The 12,945-nt window shown below is 38.2% G+C and overlaps 1 protein-coding gene across 1 annotated transcript in view; it reads left to right on the top strand.

The window, feature by feature from the left end:
• aifm4 (apoptosis inducing factor mitochondria associated 4) overlaps nt 1-10,362 on the top strand; it is a 14,688-nt gene extending 4,326 nt beyond the window's left edge. The window contains exons 5-19 of the mRNA XM_037677479.1: nt 473-517; nt 604-685; nt 842-954; nt 1,060-1,146; nt 3,419-3,510; nt 3,622-3,752; nt 3,921-4,036; nt 4,884-4,955; nt 5,101-5,164; nt 6,042-6,118; nt 6,347-6,464; nt 8,174-8,272; nt 8,479-8,554; nt 8,632-8,736; nt 10,332-10,362. Of these exons, the coding sequence (XP_037533407.1) occupies nt 473-517; nt 604-685; nt 842-954; nt 1,060-1,146; nt 3,419-3,510; nt 3,622-3,752; nt 3,921-4,036; nt 4,884-4,955; nt 5,101-5,164; nt 6,042-6,118; nt 6,347-6,464; nt 8,174-8,272; nt 8,479-8,554; nt 8,632-8,736; nt 10,332-10,362 (1,308 nt within the window). The remainder of the gene's footprint in view (nt 1-472; nt 518-603; nt 686-841; nt 955-1,059; nt 1,147-3,418; nt 3,511-3,621; nt 3,753-3,920; nt 4,037-4,883; nt 4,956-5,100; nt 5,165-6,041; nt 6,119-6,346; nt 6,465-8,173; nt 8,273-8,478; nt 8,555-8,631; nt 8,737-10,331) is intronic.
• Nucleotides 10,363-12,945: the final 2,583 nt, after the last annotated feature.

Raw genomic sequence — 12,945 nt, 5'->3', positions numbered from 1 at the left:
GAAATATATGAAAGTTTCATTTTTATCATTACATTATGGAAAATAATAACCTTTATCACAATATGCTAATTTTTTGAGAAGGACCTGTATAACTAGAAATGGATGTCCACTGTAACTCCACATTAACATGACTTTTTGGTAAACCTTCACTTCAACCTGAGTGACACTTGGCAGTGAATGCAGAAAAAACAACAACCTCAAAATAGTTCAGATGATGTTTTATCTTGGCTTGTTCATGCTGAGGCTTCAACACACTTATTTGTAAGTTTATAAAAAATTTGAATTACTTATTTTTCAGATAACTAGTGTTTTTGTTTCCCGCTCATTTTAGCCTCTATTCTGCTTATTTGAATGTTAACAGCTCAGTTTTTGCTTCTCCAACAAATTTCAGTAGTCATTCAGCGTTCACATTGAATTTTTGAAGAAAATTCAAATTTTCTCTAGTTTTACTTTATTCGATTTATTTTACCAGGTCAAGGTTGAGAAAGGCAATGTTTATGTCACCATAAACAAAAAGGTAAGCAACATGAGTTGTAGACTCTTAAGATAATTGTTTTTTATGCTCTAAAGATGAACAGAATAAACACATTTTGTTCCTTCCAGTCTCTGAATTTAAGCAGGCAGGTGAAGGAGATGTGCGCAGTTCAGCCTGGCACCAAACAAATGATTCTGCTGATAGGAGGAGGTGAGAGTTCCATAAAGATAAAAGAAAATCTGGATGTATTGTAGCGACTGAGTCTTATGGTGCTGCGTTTGATTCACTAATCAACAATTAATTTAAACTTGTAATAAAAATGGAGGGCAGATATTATAGAAAACTTTGTGACTTCTGTCATTTCAGGCCCTGCCTCTCTGGTTTGTGCCGAGACGCTTCGGCAAAACGGCTACCAGGGTCGCATCGTCGTCATAACCAAAGACAGCCTGCCTCCGTTTGACAAACCCAAACTCAGTAAAGTAAGTGTTTAGAAAAAGGTTTGTTTATTAGTCTTTTTGCCTTGTAAAGAAGCAGATCCGTTTTCCTTCACTTGTCTTTTTAGTAAAAAGCATGATCTTTTTCAGGCGATGAACGTGGAAAGCGGCAGCATCCTCCTCCGCTCATCTGACTTCTACCAACAGCATGGCATAGAAATAAGGACGGGGAAGGAGGTCAGAGACCGAACGGTTCACATGCACTTGGTGCTTTGTTAATATCTTAGTGAATATGTTCTAGAATGGCGCCGCTCAAGGTGGCTGCATGTTGGAGCAGCTCTGTTACTTTCATTCTGAGATTTTGCTTTTGGAAACTTCAATTCCTGGTTTTCTGGATGTAAATCACTTTTTTTGGATGAATGTTTCCTCTGGTATCAGATGCTGTGCAGCCGGAAAGATTTTTACTGAAACTTTGTTGGTTTTGGACATTTGTTATGATGCATAACCATGGCAACAAGGCAGTTTTCTACAACAACAGCAGCTGATTAACATCTCAAAAGCTCAAATAATATCTCAACTATGGCCCCAACTCTCAAATGAGTTGAAAAGGATGTTCTGTGGACGCATTCTCATCTACCTGCCAGCTGTGCTTGAGTGCCTGACCACTGAGATCCTGGAACTAGCAGGAAACACGGCTCATGACAGTGGAAGGACAGGATCGTCCCTCGGCACCTACAGTTGGCTGTCCGCAGCGCCGAGGAGCTCGGCAGACTGCTGGGAGGAGTGACCATCGCTCTGGGAGGAGTTCTGCCCAGCATTCAAGCGGTCTTACAGTCCAGAGGAATCAAGAGGCCAGCCAAGTCTGCGTGGACGGATCGGACGGCATCTGCAGCCAGTTTCTTAGGATCCACTGTGGGATGGACCTTTACAAGAGATTCTTCCTGCCTACAGCCATCAGCATCTATAACATCTCTTAATGAAATGAGGATAACGAGTTACAACAACAAAATAATTTCCCTTTGGGATTAATAAAGTATTTTTGAATTGAATTGAATTGAATATCACCCACCACTCTGAAAGTTGCATGTGTCTGTGTTCAGTTGTCCCTCTGTTAGCAGAATATATCATGAACCACTGGGTGATATCTCGGTTTATTCTACAAATACTGAGGTAAATTTGGTCTGGTAGTAGCTGAGACTGATCCCCAATACATATTCTGAGCAATAACAGATTGCGCGAGACCTTGGCTTGAAATTTTGATGGTATGAAATTCGGACTTAGGTCCCAGATCAAGAAGCATAATAATTAACAAATAAATAAATACAAAAGAGAACAAATATATATATAATAAATGAAGTAAAAAATATGTAAGATGAAGCTGAATTACGTGCAGCTCGAGTTCAGCAGTCTGACATCTGCAGGGAAGAAACTGTTTCTGAGCCTGGTGGTCTTGCTCTGAATGCTCCTCAGCTGCCTGCTTGAGGGGAGGGGCTGGAACAGACTGTGTGCAGGATGAGTGGAGTCTTTCATGATGCGGAGCACACTCCCCCTGCATTGTAAAGTGTAGAGGTCCGAAGTGGTGCAGGCTGCTCCCCACAACTATTTGCTGTTTACTATTTGGAGTCATGGCTATGTGTGTTAGCAAAATATCTCAAGACCCGCTGAAGAGTAGAGCCGCTGCTCATCCACATCAAGCCAGATGAGGCGGTTCCTGGACACCTTCCAAGGGAGGTTTTCCATGTTTGTCCAGCTTGGAGGAGACCCCGGGGCAGAACCAGGACGCACTGAAAGGACTGTGTCTCTCAGCTGGCCTGGGAACTCCTTGGAGTCCTCCCAGAAGAGCTGGAAGAGGCTGTGGCAAGAGACGTCTGGGCTGCTCGTGCAAACCGACTCCGGAACAATCTGTTGAGGGATGGATGATTTTTGTTTAGTCATGTAGTTCTTACTTTTGCTGGTTCAAATATTTTTTTTTCAGTACATGTACTTTTATTTATTTGAGGCTTTAAAAATGTGTCATTTTACAGTGTGGGACACGTTTAGCACGTAGGGAGGGCGTGTAGGCAGCTTTCGTATCGATGATCCAATCCCATAGTGTGCAGACTCTGGCTCCAAAATCAAACTGAACCTCCCAAAAAACTGGATATTGTGACTTCAGTTCTGAGCAACAGAACAAGGCAGAGATGCTTTGTTATTAATGGTGATGAAGTGAACCTCATTAGACATTGCAACCACAAATAACTGACAAAGCAAACACAAAAATTGTTATGATTTGTTCAGTTTTGCAGACGTGCTAAAGATTTGGTGAGGTAGTATCTGAGAGTCATCCTCGACACACACTTGAAGAGCTAATAGACTGTGTTTAATGTTGTTTTCAAGGTTTGGCAACTCTCTCTTTTCAACCAAAGATGATCTCAGTTTACAACTCTGGCGGGTGATATGCATTGATGCCTTTAGTTTGTTCTTATTGTTTCAGGAGCATTACATTTATCTGTTGGTGGCCTGTTTGCAGGTGATGTCTGTGCACCCAGCCGATAAGTTGGTAATGATGAACGATGGCACCTCGGAACATTACGACCAGCTCCTCATCGCAAGCGGCTGCAGGTAATCTTCAGTATCCCGTCTTTTCTTTTTGTAAACAAACCAAAGCAAAGAACACACATATAATGCTTTTGTTTCAAGGGCTCCTTGAAAGTGTTTAAGTTCTGGTTGCAGAGCTCGTCCATTAAGCTGTCCTGGTTCAGACTTGGGAGGAGTCCATTTGCTGCAGAGCTATGAAGATGCCAAAAACATTCATGCCTCTTCCCTCAACAAAAAGGCTGTTGTACTTGGAGCATCCTTTATAGGTTAACACAAAACATCTTCCAAAAAATATGAATTAAGTTCATTTGATGCCCCTCAGTTGCAGCGCATTCTCTAACCATTAATGTGTGTTTGCTTTGCTTAGTGCAAAATGTGTTGCATTTATTCAATCAATTAAAGGAGATGTGTTTTTTTCTGTGTAAATAAAACAGGCATGGAGGTGGCATCATACCTGTCTGATAAAGCTGCCAGTGTAGCTCTGGTTGGCACCACCTCGTACCCATTTGAGAAGTCTCTGGGGCCAGAAATTGGCAAGATGGCGATGGAAGTGAGTGTTATTAACAAAAGGCATTAATTTTACATTCTGCAGCTGAACATTTTATGCTAAATATAACCCATAAAGTAAAAATAATTGTGTTCAGTTGATTATTTCTTTGTTGTAACAAAGCTTTTTGGCAATATATCCTATTCGATTGGATAGCCTGTTTATTTCCTATTAAATTGTGCAACATTTGTTTGGAAATTTGTCGGATGAGCCTATGAAGAATTTGCCAAATATTGTGACCTCTATTCTCCAAGATGAGAATGCTTACCCCCACAGAGTGGGTTTATCTTAGATTACCTTCAGAATTTATCAGTGGGGATGGTAGAACGACCTGCCTGCAGTCCTGGTTTCAACCCCAGTGAACACCTGTGGGATCGACTCAGAGGGATCAACAAAACCACAATGGCTGACTTGAGACAAACGCTGGTTGAATGGGACGCCATCCCACAAAAGTATCTGACCAAGCTGGTAAACAATATGAGGTGGTGTCAGGCTGTTGTGGCTGTGTATGGTTCTTCCGCATGCCACAGAGGCCCTCTGTTAGTTAAATTAATATGTTAAATTGCCAATATGTTTTGCTTCTTCAGACTTTGACACTTTGACATTAGCAAAAAAAAAAAAAAAAAAAAAAAGATTTAGAAAGTTTTCCACAATTTCCACTCTGCTGCTCAACCAACAAAAGTGTTTCCTGACAAATGTGGCACCATTAAAGGTGAATCAATGCCAAGAAGCATAGTTACAACCTAGAAATAAGCAACCAAAACAATGTTTCTTATATTTTGTGCTAAATTTATATTTTAGAGTTTTTGTATGAAATGATAAAAACATTTTTTTTTTTTTTCCTTTTTAGATGTTGGAGGAAAAAAAAGTGAAGTTCTACATGAAAGACCGAGTGACTGAGCTCAGAGGAGAGAACGGAAAGGTAACAGATTTTATGCTGTTTGTGTGAGCGGGGCATCCTTACTCGTTTATGTTTTACAAATTATTCCAGAGTCTCAGTCAGACAAAGAATCACTGAAATCTACAACATGTTTGACGACAACTTTTTACATTTTGTCTAATTTTAGGTGAAGCAGGTGGTGCTGGACAGTGGAGCCGTGCTGGAGGCTGACGTGGTGGTTGCTGGAATTGGTAATTTTAGTGTTCTGTTGCATAATATTGGAATATAAAGCTCCTTTATGTGAACTGTAACAAAACAAATCAGATTGTGACCGATTAAAGAAAATTACAATTATTACTGTATAGGGAGAAATAAAACATGAAAGGACTGTTTGTGTATTTCCTAAATTTAAACCAAATGCAAGAACATTTACTTAAGGGTGCCGAAGCACAAGCATTTTGTTCTGGATCTCCTCGTGCAGCTTTGAATTAAAACATATAAATTATGCCCCAAAATGTGCAGCTTAATTGGGAAAAGTGTGTTATGTCTGTCTGTCTGCCATTTACATGCCATGACACATTCATCTGGTTACCATGGTGACCATAATAAGCCACTGGCAGCAGTTTAGACATATCATTTAATCTTGGCTTTTTAACACATATCTTTTAATGTCTAAACAGAACTAAACACGCAGACAAGAAACAAAAAAGGATTTTATGAAGCAGCATCTACAAAAACAGATGAATTTGTTTCTCCATCTCTAGTAACTCTGACATTTTATTTATTTTTTTTTAATGTAAAAACTGTGGACTTTTAAATTTCAGATTAAATTTAATAAAGTGATTAAAATGAAAATAACTTTTTTCTTGAGAGAATATATTTCTTAAAGATAAGATAAATTTTTTTACATCTTATAGCAGTCATATTATTATCAAAAAGAAGAAATACTTTTGTAAAGGCCTATACATTTTTTCTGTATGTATAGTCATTACCAAAAGGCTACCAGTATTTTAATAACAAGTAATGTGTTTTTCTGCTAATAAATATGTATTATTGTGTTAAAACTGTTTTTTATTTAAATAATCGTTAATAAAACCAAATAAATGTAACACCAAGATTTTCTTTCAGGTGTTATCCCAAATTCTGACTTTTTAGCAGGAAGTGAGGTTGCTGTGGATTCTCGAAAAGCTGTGATTGTTGACAAGGTAACACATAAAACTGACTAAAGCCAAGAAGAAACAACTTAAAATAAAAATAAAGCACGGATATGACGTTGCAGCTTTCAATGGATGAAGCCGCTTGTTTGTTGGTGATTGTGATCTGACATGATGGTTGTGCAGTCTTTGTGCACGAGGTGACCTTGTCTGCTGTGACAAGGCGTTATGGATCAGTGCGCTGCAGGTCGTGATGATCTGATGTTTCTCTTCTCACAGTTCATGAGGACTAATGCAGCAGATATTTTCGGTGCTGGAGATGTTACTTCCTTCCCTCTGAGCATCCGTGGCGACCAGCGTGTCAACATCGGTCACTGGCAAATGTCCCATGCTCACGGTGTGAGACCACAAACTTTACTGAAGCTCTCAGAGAGTGGTTGTTGGGATGTCATTGGTGAATGTGTATGAAGCATCTATTGTGATCCACTTTTCTTCTGTATGATTTTCAGCATCTTTCTTGTGCTGCAATTTTTGTGTTATTTCAACAAAGCATGTATCAAAAGGTTCAGCTCATTCAAGAGAAGGGTGTAATGACTTTTGGTATTGGTGCAACTTTAGCTTTTTGAAATATTTAGCCTTTTCTGCCATTTTCTTCTCATTGAAAATGAACTGAGCTCATTTTACATCCTTCAAATCTTTAGATCTGTTCACAGCCTTTTACTGCTTCTTTCACATTTTGTTCTGGTTCAGCTTCCTTGTGCAAATTATTTTTTTTCAGCTACTTTCTTTTATTTCTCGTTTTTTCAACTGTTTTGTGCTTCTTTCAGCTTATTTCTGTTAACTATGATATTTTTGTGCTTCTAACCTCTTTAAGCTAATTTCAGCTTATTATGTTCCTTTCAGTTTATTTAGGCAAGTTTAAGCTTTTTCTCCTATTTCAGCTACTATTTAGTTGTTTATATGCTAATTTTAGCTTTTTTGGCTAATTTCCAGCTTTTTGCTCCCATTTCAACTTTTTTCAGCCTAATGCAGCAAAAATGTGCTCTCTCCACTTCCTTCTGGTAATTTAAGCTTCTTTCTGCTTTTTTAGCTACTTTTCATCTGTTTTTTTTTTTTTTTTTTTTTTTTTTAATTTCAGCTTTTTTTCTTATAATTTCCACTTTCTGTACTCATTTCTGCTTCTTTTAGCCAAACTGGACAAACATGTTCTTTCTGCTTTCTTCTGCTAATTCAAGCTTGTTCTACCTTTTCAGCATTTTCAGCTATTTTTGGCTGTTTTCAGATAACTTCACGTTTTTCATGGCAATTTCTACTACTTTCAGACTAATTAACTTCTTTCTGCTAATTTAAATTAGTTATGCTCCTCTCAGCTTAATTTTCAGCTATTTCATCTACTATTTAGCTGTTTTTATGCCAAGTTTAACCTTTTCAGCTTTTTTTTTACCTCTTTCTGCTTCCTTCTGGTAGTTTTTCTGCCTTTCAGCTACTTTTCAGACATTTTTTTTCTAATTTCAGCTTTTTCTACTTTCCTAATTTTTCTGCTGGTTTCTGAATATTTAAAACTAATTTTAGCAAATGTGTTCTTTCTGCTTTCTTTGCTAATTTAGGCTTGTTCTTCCATTTCAGCTACCTTTCAGCATGTTTTTTTTTTGTTGTTGTTGCTAATTTCAGCTGTTTTTCAGCCAGTTCTTCTGCAATAAGCATTCACACTGCATTTACGTAGAAATGCAATTTTTCTAGTTAACATTTGATTTATCTTTTGAAATCAACTCAATTCAAGATGGCCATGATTGCAAGGAGACCTGAATAATAAAAAATATATAACTCAGTCAGTTTTACAGTTTGGATGTGGCTGAAACTGATTACAATGAAACTTTCTGGAGAAGTACCTTAATAACTGTTTGCATTTTAAAGGCAATACAATTCAAGATGGCCACCACAGCCAACTGACCTTGGAAGACAGAAAAATAGCTGTAATTCAGTGATTTTTACAGATATTGTGCTAAAACATGCTTTGGTAGTAACTGAGAGTCATTCACAGCACGCACTCTGAGAGTGACACGTTGTGATAACGCCTCGCTCGTCTTTATTGTTTTTATCAACCAGGAAGAGTAGCAGCTCTAAATATGCTGAAGAAACCAACAGCAGTGAAGTCTGTACCTTTCTTCTGGTCTGCCTTTGCTGGGAAGAGCATCAGATATGCAGGTCAGACCAATATTTACGTTTATTTCACTTGAATAAATGTGTCCATTAACATTTTGTGTGTGCGTTAGTCTCAAAAATCTTTTATTTGATTTTTTCTTCACACAATCATTTATAAAAGAATGACATTCAGTTTGTTTAAAGGGTTCAAAATGGTTTATATTTTACTGATAAAACCTGTAGCTGATCTGTTTAATTTCCCTCCACAGGCTACGGGGAGGGATACACAGAAATCATTTTCAAAGGCAAAGTGGAAGAACGGACGTTCCTGGCATTTTATATAAAGTGAGCAGATATATGATGCGTGTGAGAAGACATTCAAGCTTCACGTGTTAACTTTCTTCTGTTTCTGTCATGAGCAGAGATGGTGAGGTGGTGGCTGCTGCCAGCCTGGCCTTCGATCCTGCTGTGGCTCAGATCGCTGAGCTGATGGCTCAGGGCCAAACCATAACAAAGGAACAAGCTCTGTGAGTGGCAATGTGCACGTCCACAAACTACATGCAAATGTGTACACTGTAGATATACAAAGTAAACTCATGAGGCGAGGATATATTTTAATTTGGCTACATTATAACAAGCAAAAAAAGAATAGACAATTCAAATAATAAACAGAAATCCCATCATGCCTCGGCCAACTGAGCTTAGAAAACACAGAAAAGTCTCTTTGCTCATCCAGTTTTACACATACTGAGGTCAAATCTGGTGTAGTAGCTGAGCATCGTCTCCAGCACATACTTTGGGAATCGTTTTCACTTAAAGCCTTTGTGTTATCTGAAACAACCCTGTTTATATGTTAACAAAATATCTCATAAATTACCAGGCAGATGTCAATGAAACTCTCTGAGAATAATCATTGGCTCTACACAGTGGTGGGCACAGCTAACCAAAAAGTTAGCTTCACTAACCACTAATTTGCTAACTAAAAAATTAGCTTCTCTAACGCTAAACAGATAATTGCTGTGCTGACAGTGGTACATTGAATGTGCATCAGACATCCCCCTCGTGTCATTTACTATAATGAATTAACTCACTCTGGTGATCCTCTTTGTGATTAACTACTTTTATAAACTAATTACAAAGTTGCTGTGCGTCATCAATATTCTCTCGGTAAGCAGTCTGTATTAAAGTAAGTGTGTGAAGAAAAGTGTGAGAGAGTCACATCCCAGAGACAGTGTGAGTGTTGCAAAGCATGCTGGGTAGGAATTATGTGCAGTGTTTCTGATGTTTCTGATGTTTCTGAGTGTGAAAATGGGTTTTTCACGTTATTTTCCTGTTCTGGTTTTGTTTGTCATTTATGTTAAAGTTGTTGTTATTGGTTGTAAACTGACACCACGCGTCAGAGACTGTGGTAAATATGGGGTGTGGGGGGGGGGGGAGCTCTGCAAGGGTTCTGATGTCACTGGGTATTGGTTTGCTTAGCTCTGCATAGCGTAGCATTGATCCATGTAAAATCATAATTCTCATTTATGTTTTGAGTGCAGAGCTCTCTTTAAAAAAAAAAAGTGTTAGCAGACTTGAATTTACCAAATTTGCAGAAGCTAATTCTGCTGAAGGTTTTCAAAGTTAGAGAAAATGCTAATCTGTCAAAGAGCAAGTTAGCTCCGCTATTAGGAACCGTGCCCACCACTGGCTCTACAGCTACAACTGATTTATTCTGGGAGTCAACCCAATTCAAGATGGTGGAAACAGCTAAACAATATTAGGCTATACCAAAGTGGGTTTACCTCAGGGAATTTCACAGACATTTATCTGAGGTTTGTTGTGGTAGTAGCTGAGCGTCTTTCACATGGCAACATATCCATCCAGCCATCATCTTTACATATCACACAAGTTATTGTTATACTGAAGGATATGTACAATATTACTTTCAATGTTTGACTAAAATCACTAGAACTTCACTGTTTTACAAAATCGGATGATCTTAGTCTAAAATTCTGGCATGAATACAGGCGGGTGATACACATTCATCTAAGGAATGTTTTAATCTACAAGTTAATTAAAGGAATCTGATCATAACCTTGTTTTTCTCTGTGCTGTTTCTAACTCACCTGATCTGGTGCAGATCTGATGACCTGAGCTGGCTGCAGATGTGACCAGATGTTTCCAGTCCACGAAGGACATCGCCTCCTTCTCCGTTTTCTCCTCTTTCACTCTGAAATTGAATTGCTTCATTTATTGCCTCGGGAAAAACCAATCAGACCTCATGTCTGCTCGGCCTCAACCGTGCTGTTATCGTAGTAACGTAAAAAGCTTTATTGCATTTGCTCGCTGTGCACTCTGAATAATCAAGTTTCCTCCTGCTAGTAAAGTGGAATTAGAGTTAAACGTATGAAATGGTCCAAGTCAAATATAGTGTCTTCAAAGTGGTTTTTTTTGTTGTTGCTTGTTTTGTTGTTTGTTTATAAAATAAATATAATTATAATCTGGGAATAATTTATTTATGAGTGGATTTAATAGTATTGTCATGGTAACCACAAAGAGTTATGGATGTTTACGTTTTGTGTAATTTCAAAATGAAACATCATTGAAAACCCTTTAACGATTCTTATTATAAAAATGTGAAATCAAATAGAAAATGTTTATACTGAACTATATCAAATGGTGCTGTTTGAAAGAGTTTGCTCCAAAAAATTTTCCAGATCAGTGGTTCCCAACCCTGGTCCTCGAGGAACACCATTCTGCACATTTTAGTTGTTTCCCTGCTCCAGCACTCTTGATTCAGGGTTTAATTACATCGTCACATTCTGCAGAAGCCTGTTAATCATCCATTCATTCAAATCAGGTGTGCAGGGAAACAAAACATGCAGATCCTCGAGGTGGAGGACCAGTGCTGGGAAACACTGTTCCAGATATGCAGAGCCGGACCTGCCTGTAAGAATTAAGCAGCTGGGCCCCGCGGCCAACGAGGGCCTGAGATGGACAAACCATAAACTCGCTGTTGCGCTACTGCCTTCGACAAAAGCCATAGAGCACAGCCACGTGTAAATGTTGTAATGCCTCTCAGCATGCAACAAAAAGGAAAGCTACAACAGACTGTGACTTCACAGCCTTTATTAACAAAACCACCAAAAAACAGTGAACAGGAGCTGCTGTCAGAGCTGCAACTCACGCTGAACACAGAAAGACCATGTGTGGTGTCCTCACTCTGTCCCATGCACACACATCTTGGACACCTAGCTCTACCCCCCTTCATAACCCCGAACATTAACCTTTTAGGACACAGATATCACAATATGTTTTGAGCTTCTCACCTTCGTCGACTAAAAACACAGAAAACTGGACTTTATCTGAACCTTTAGATATTGCCACGTGAGCGTGACATCAGCTGAGAGAAGACTTTCAAAGCTAAAACGGATCAAAACTAAGATCCTCCATGGGATAAGGAATGGGGTTTGCTTATCTTTAACTGTCTACCTGTGGCAAAGTAGGGCCCCCGAAACATATCCTGCTTAGGGCCCCCAAATGTCCAGGTCCAGCCCTGGTGTTATACAATTCTTTAATTTTACTCAACAAAAGAGCATAAATAAGTTACATTTCTGAGTCGGTGAATGGATTTTAATGAGAATCACAGAAAGTGATCCTTAGATGTTCCTTTACTACGGAATAAATTTTGCAGTCTGCAAATCAAGATACCCTTGTGTTTGTTTTTTTTGTTGTTTTTTTTAAACACTTTTGTTTGTCTATTATCAAGATATTTTATGAACCACTGAACTAATTTTAATGAAACGCTTAGAAAGTAATCATGCACATCTACAACCGAATATGACTTAAGAGTCAATCCACTTCAAGATGGCTGCCACAACTAATCAACCAAATGGCCATAGCTCAGTCAATTTTATAGAGCTAAACTTTAGCATGGCAGCAGCTGAGAGTCATCCTCAATACTTAAATGAAGTGCTAAACGTTGCACAAGGTTTTTAATTAAAACTAACTGCTGGAGTCAGGTTTGTTAGCAAAATATCTCATGAACAACTAGGCTGCATGACTTTAATGAAGAAATGCATTAGTGCTATTAGTGTGTCTTTAGTTGATGTTTTTCTTAGTTCATATCTTAGATGTTATTACTGTTTTTCTTTTCCATTTTATTGTTGGATGTAACTGGGACCCTGTGTACACAATTTTGTTCCACCACATGTGGTGTGTATGACAAATAAATCTCTCTGACTCTCTGATCATTGGACTTATATTTAACATTTGGAGCCCACCCAATTCAATATGGCTGCCCCAGCTAATTGATCTTATCCAACACAAACATAACCTAAATAAATTTAAAGATAAATAACGAAGATTTGATATGAGTCGACCAGGCACTGACTGAGAAATACTTGAGAACATCACCTGATATTTTCAAGATTTTATCCAAAAAGCTTTTTCCTTCTCTTCAGAGGACAATCTTGGATCTTCATAAATCAAAACAAACTAAATGTAATCCATAATGTTCCTGCAGCATCTTCTAGGGCTACAGAGACAATGCCTGAGGAACAAACATCTGCAGACCATGACTGGATGACACTGTTAACAAACACGGACAAAATATCCTTATGCATGCTCAATAATCCAGGTAGAAAAATCTAAAAAAGTTAAATCTGGTCCTATGGACATTCAAAAAAACAAAACAAAGCAATAAAAAAATGTAGAAACGTTTCATATATATATATATATATATATATATATAT

Source organism: Nematolebias whitei, chromosome 6 (genome assembly GCF_014905685.2).
Source record: "Nematolebias whitei isolate Nwh7 chromosome 6, NemWhi1, whole genome shotgun sequence".
NCBI lineage: Eukaryota > Metazoa > Chordata > Actinopteri > Cyprinodontiformes > Rivulidae > Nematolebias > Nematolebias whitei.
The sequence above is the reverse complement of the archived record's forward strand: the minus strand, read 5'-3'. Positions and strand labels throughout refer to the sequence as shown.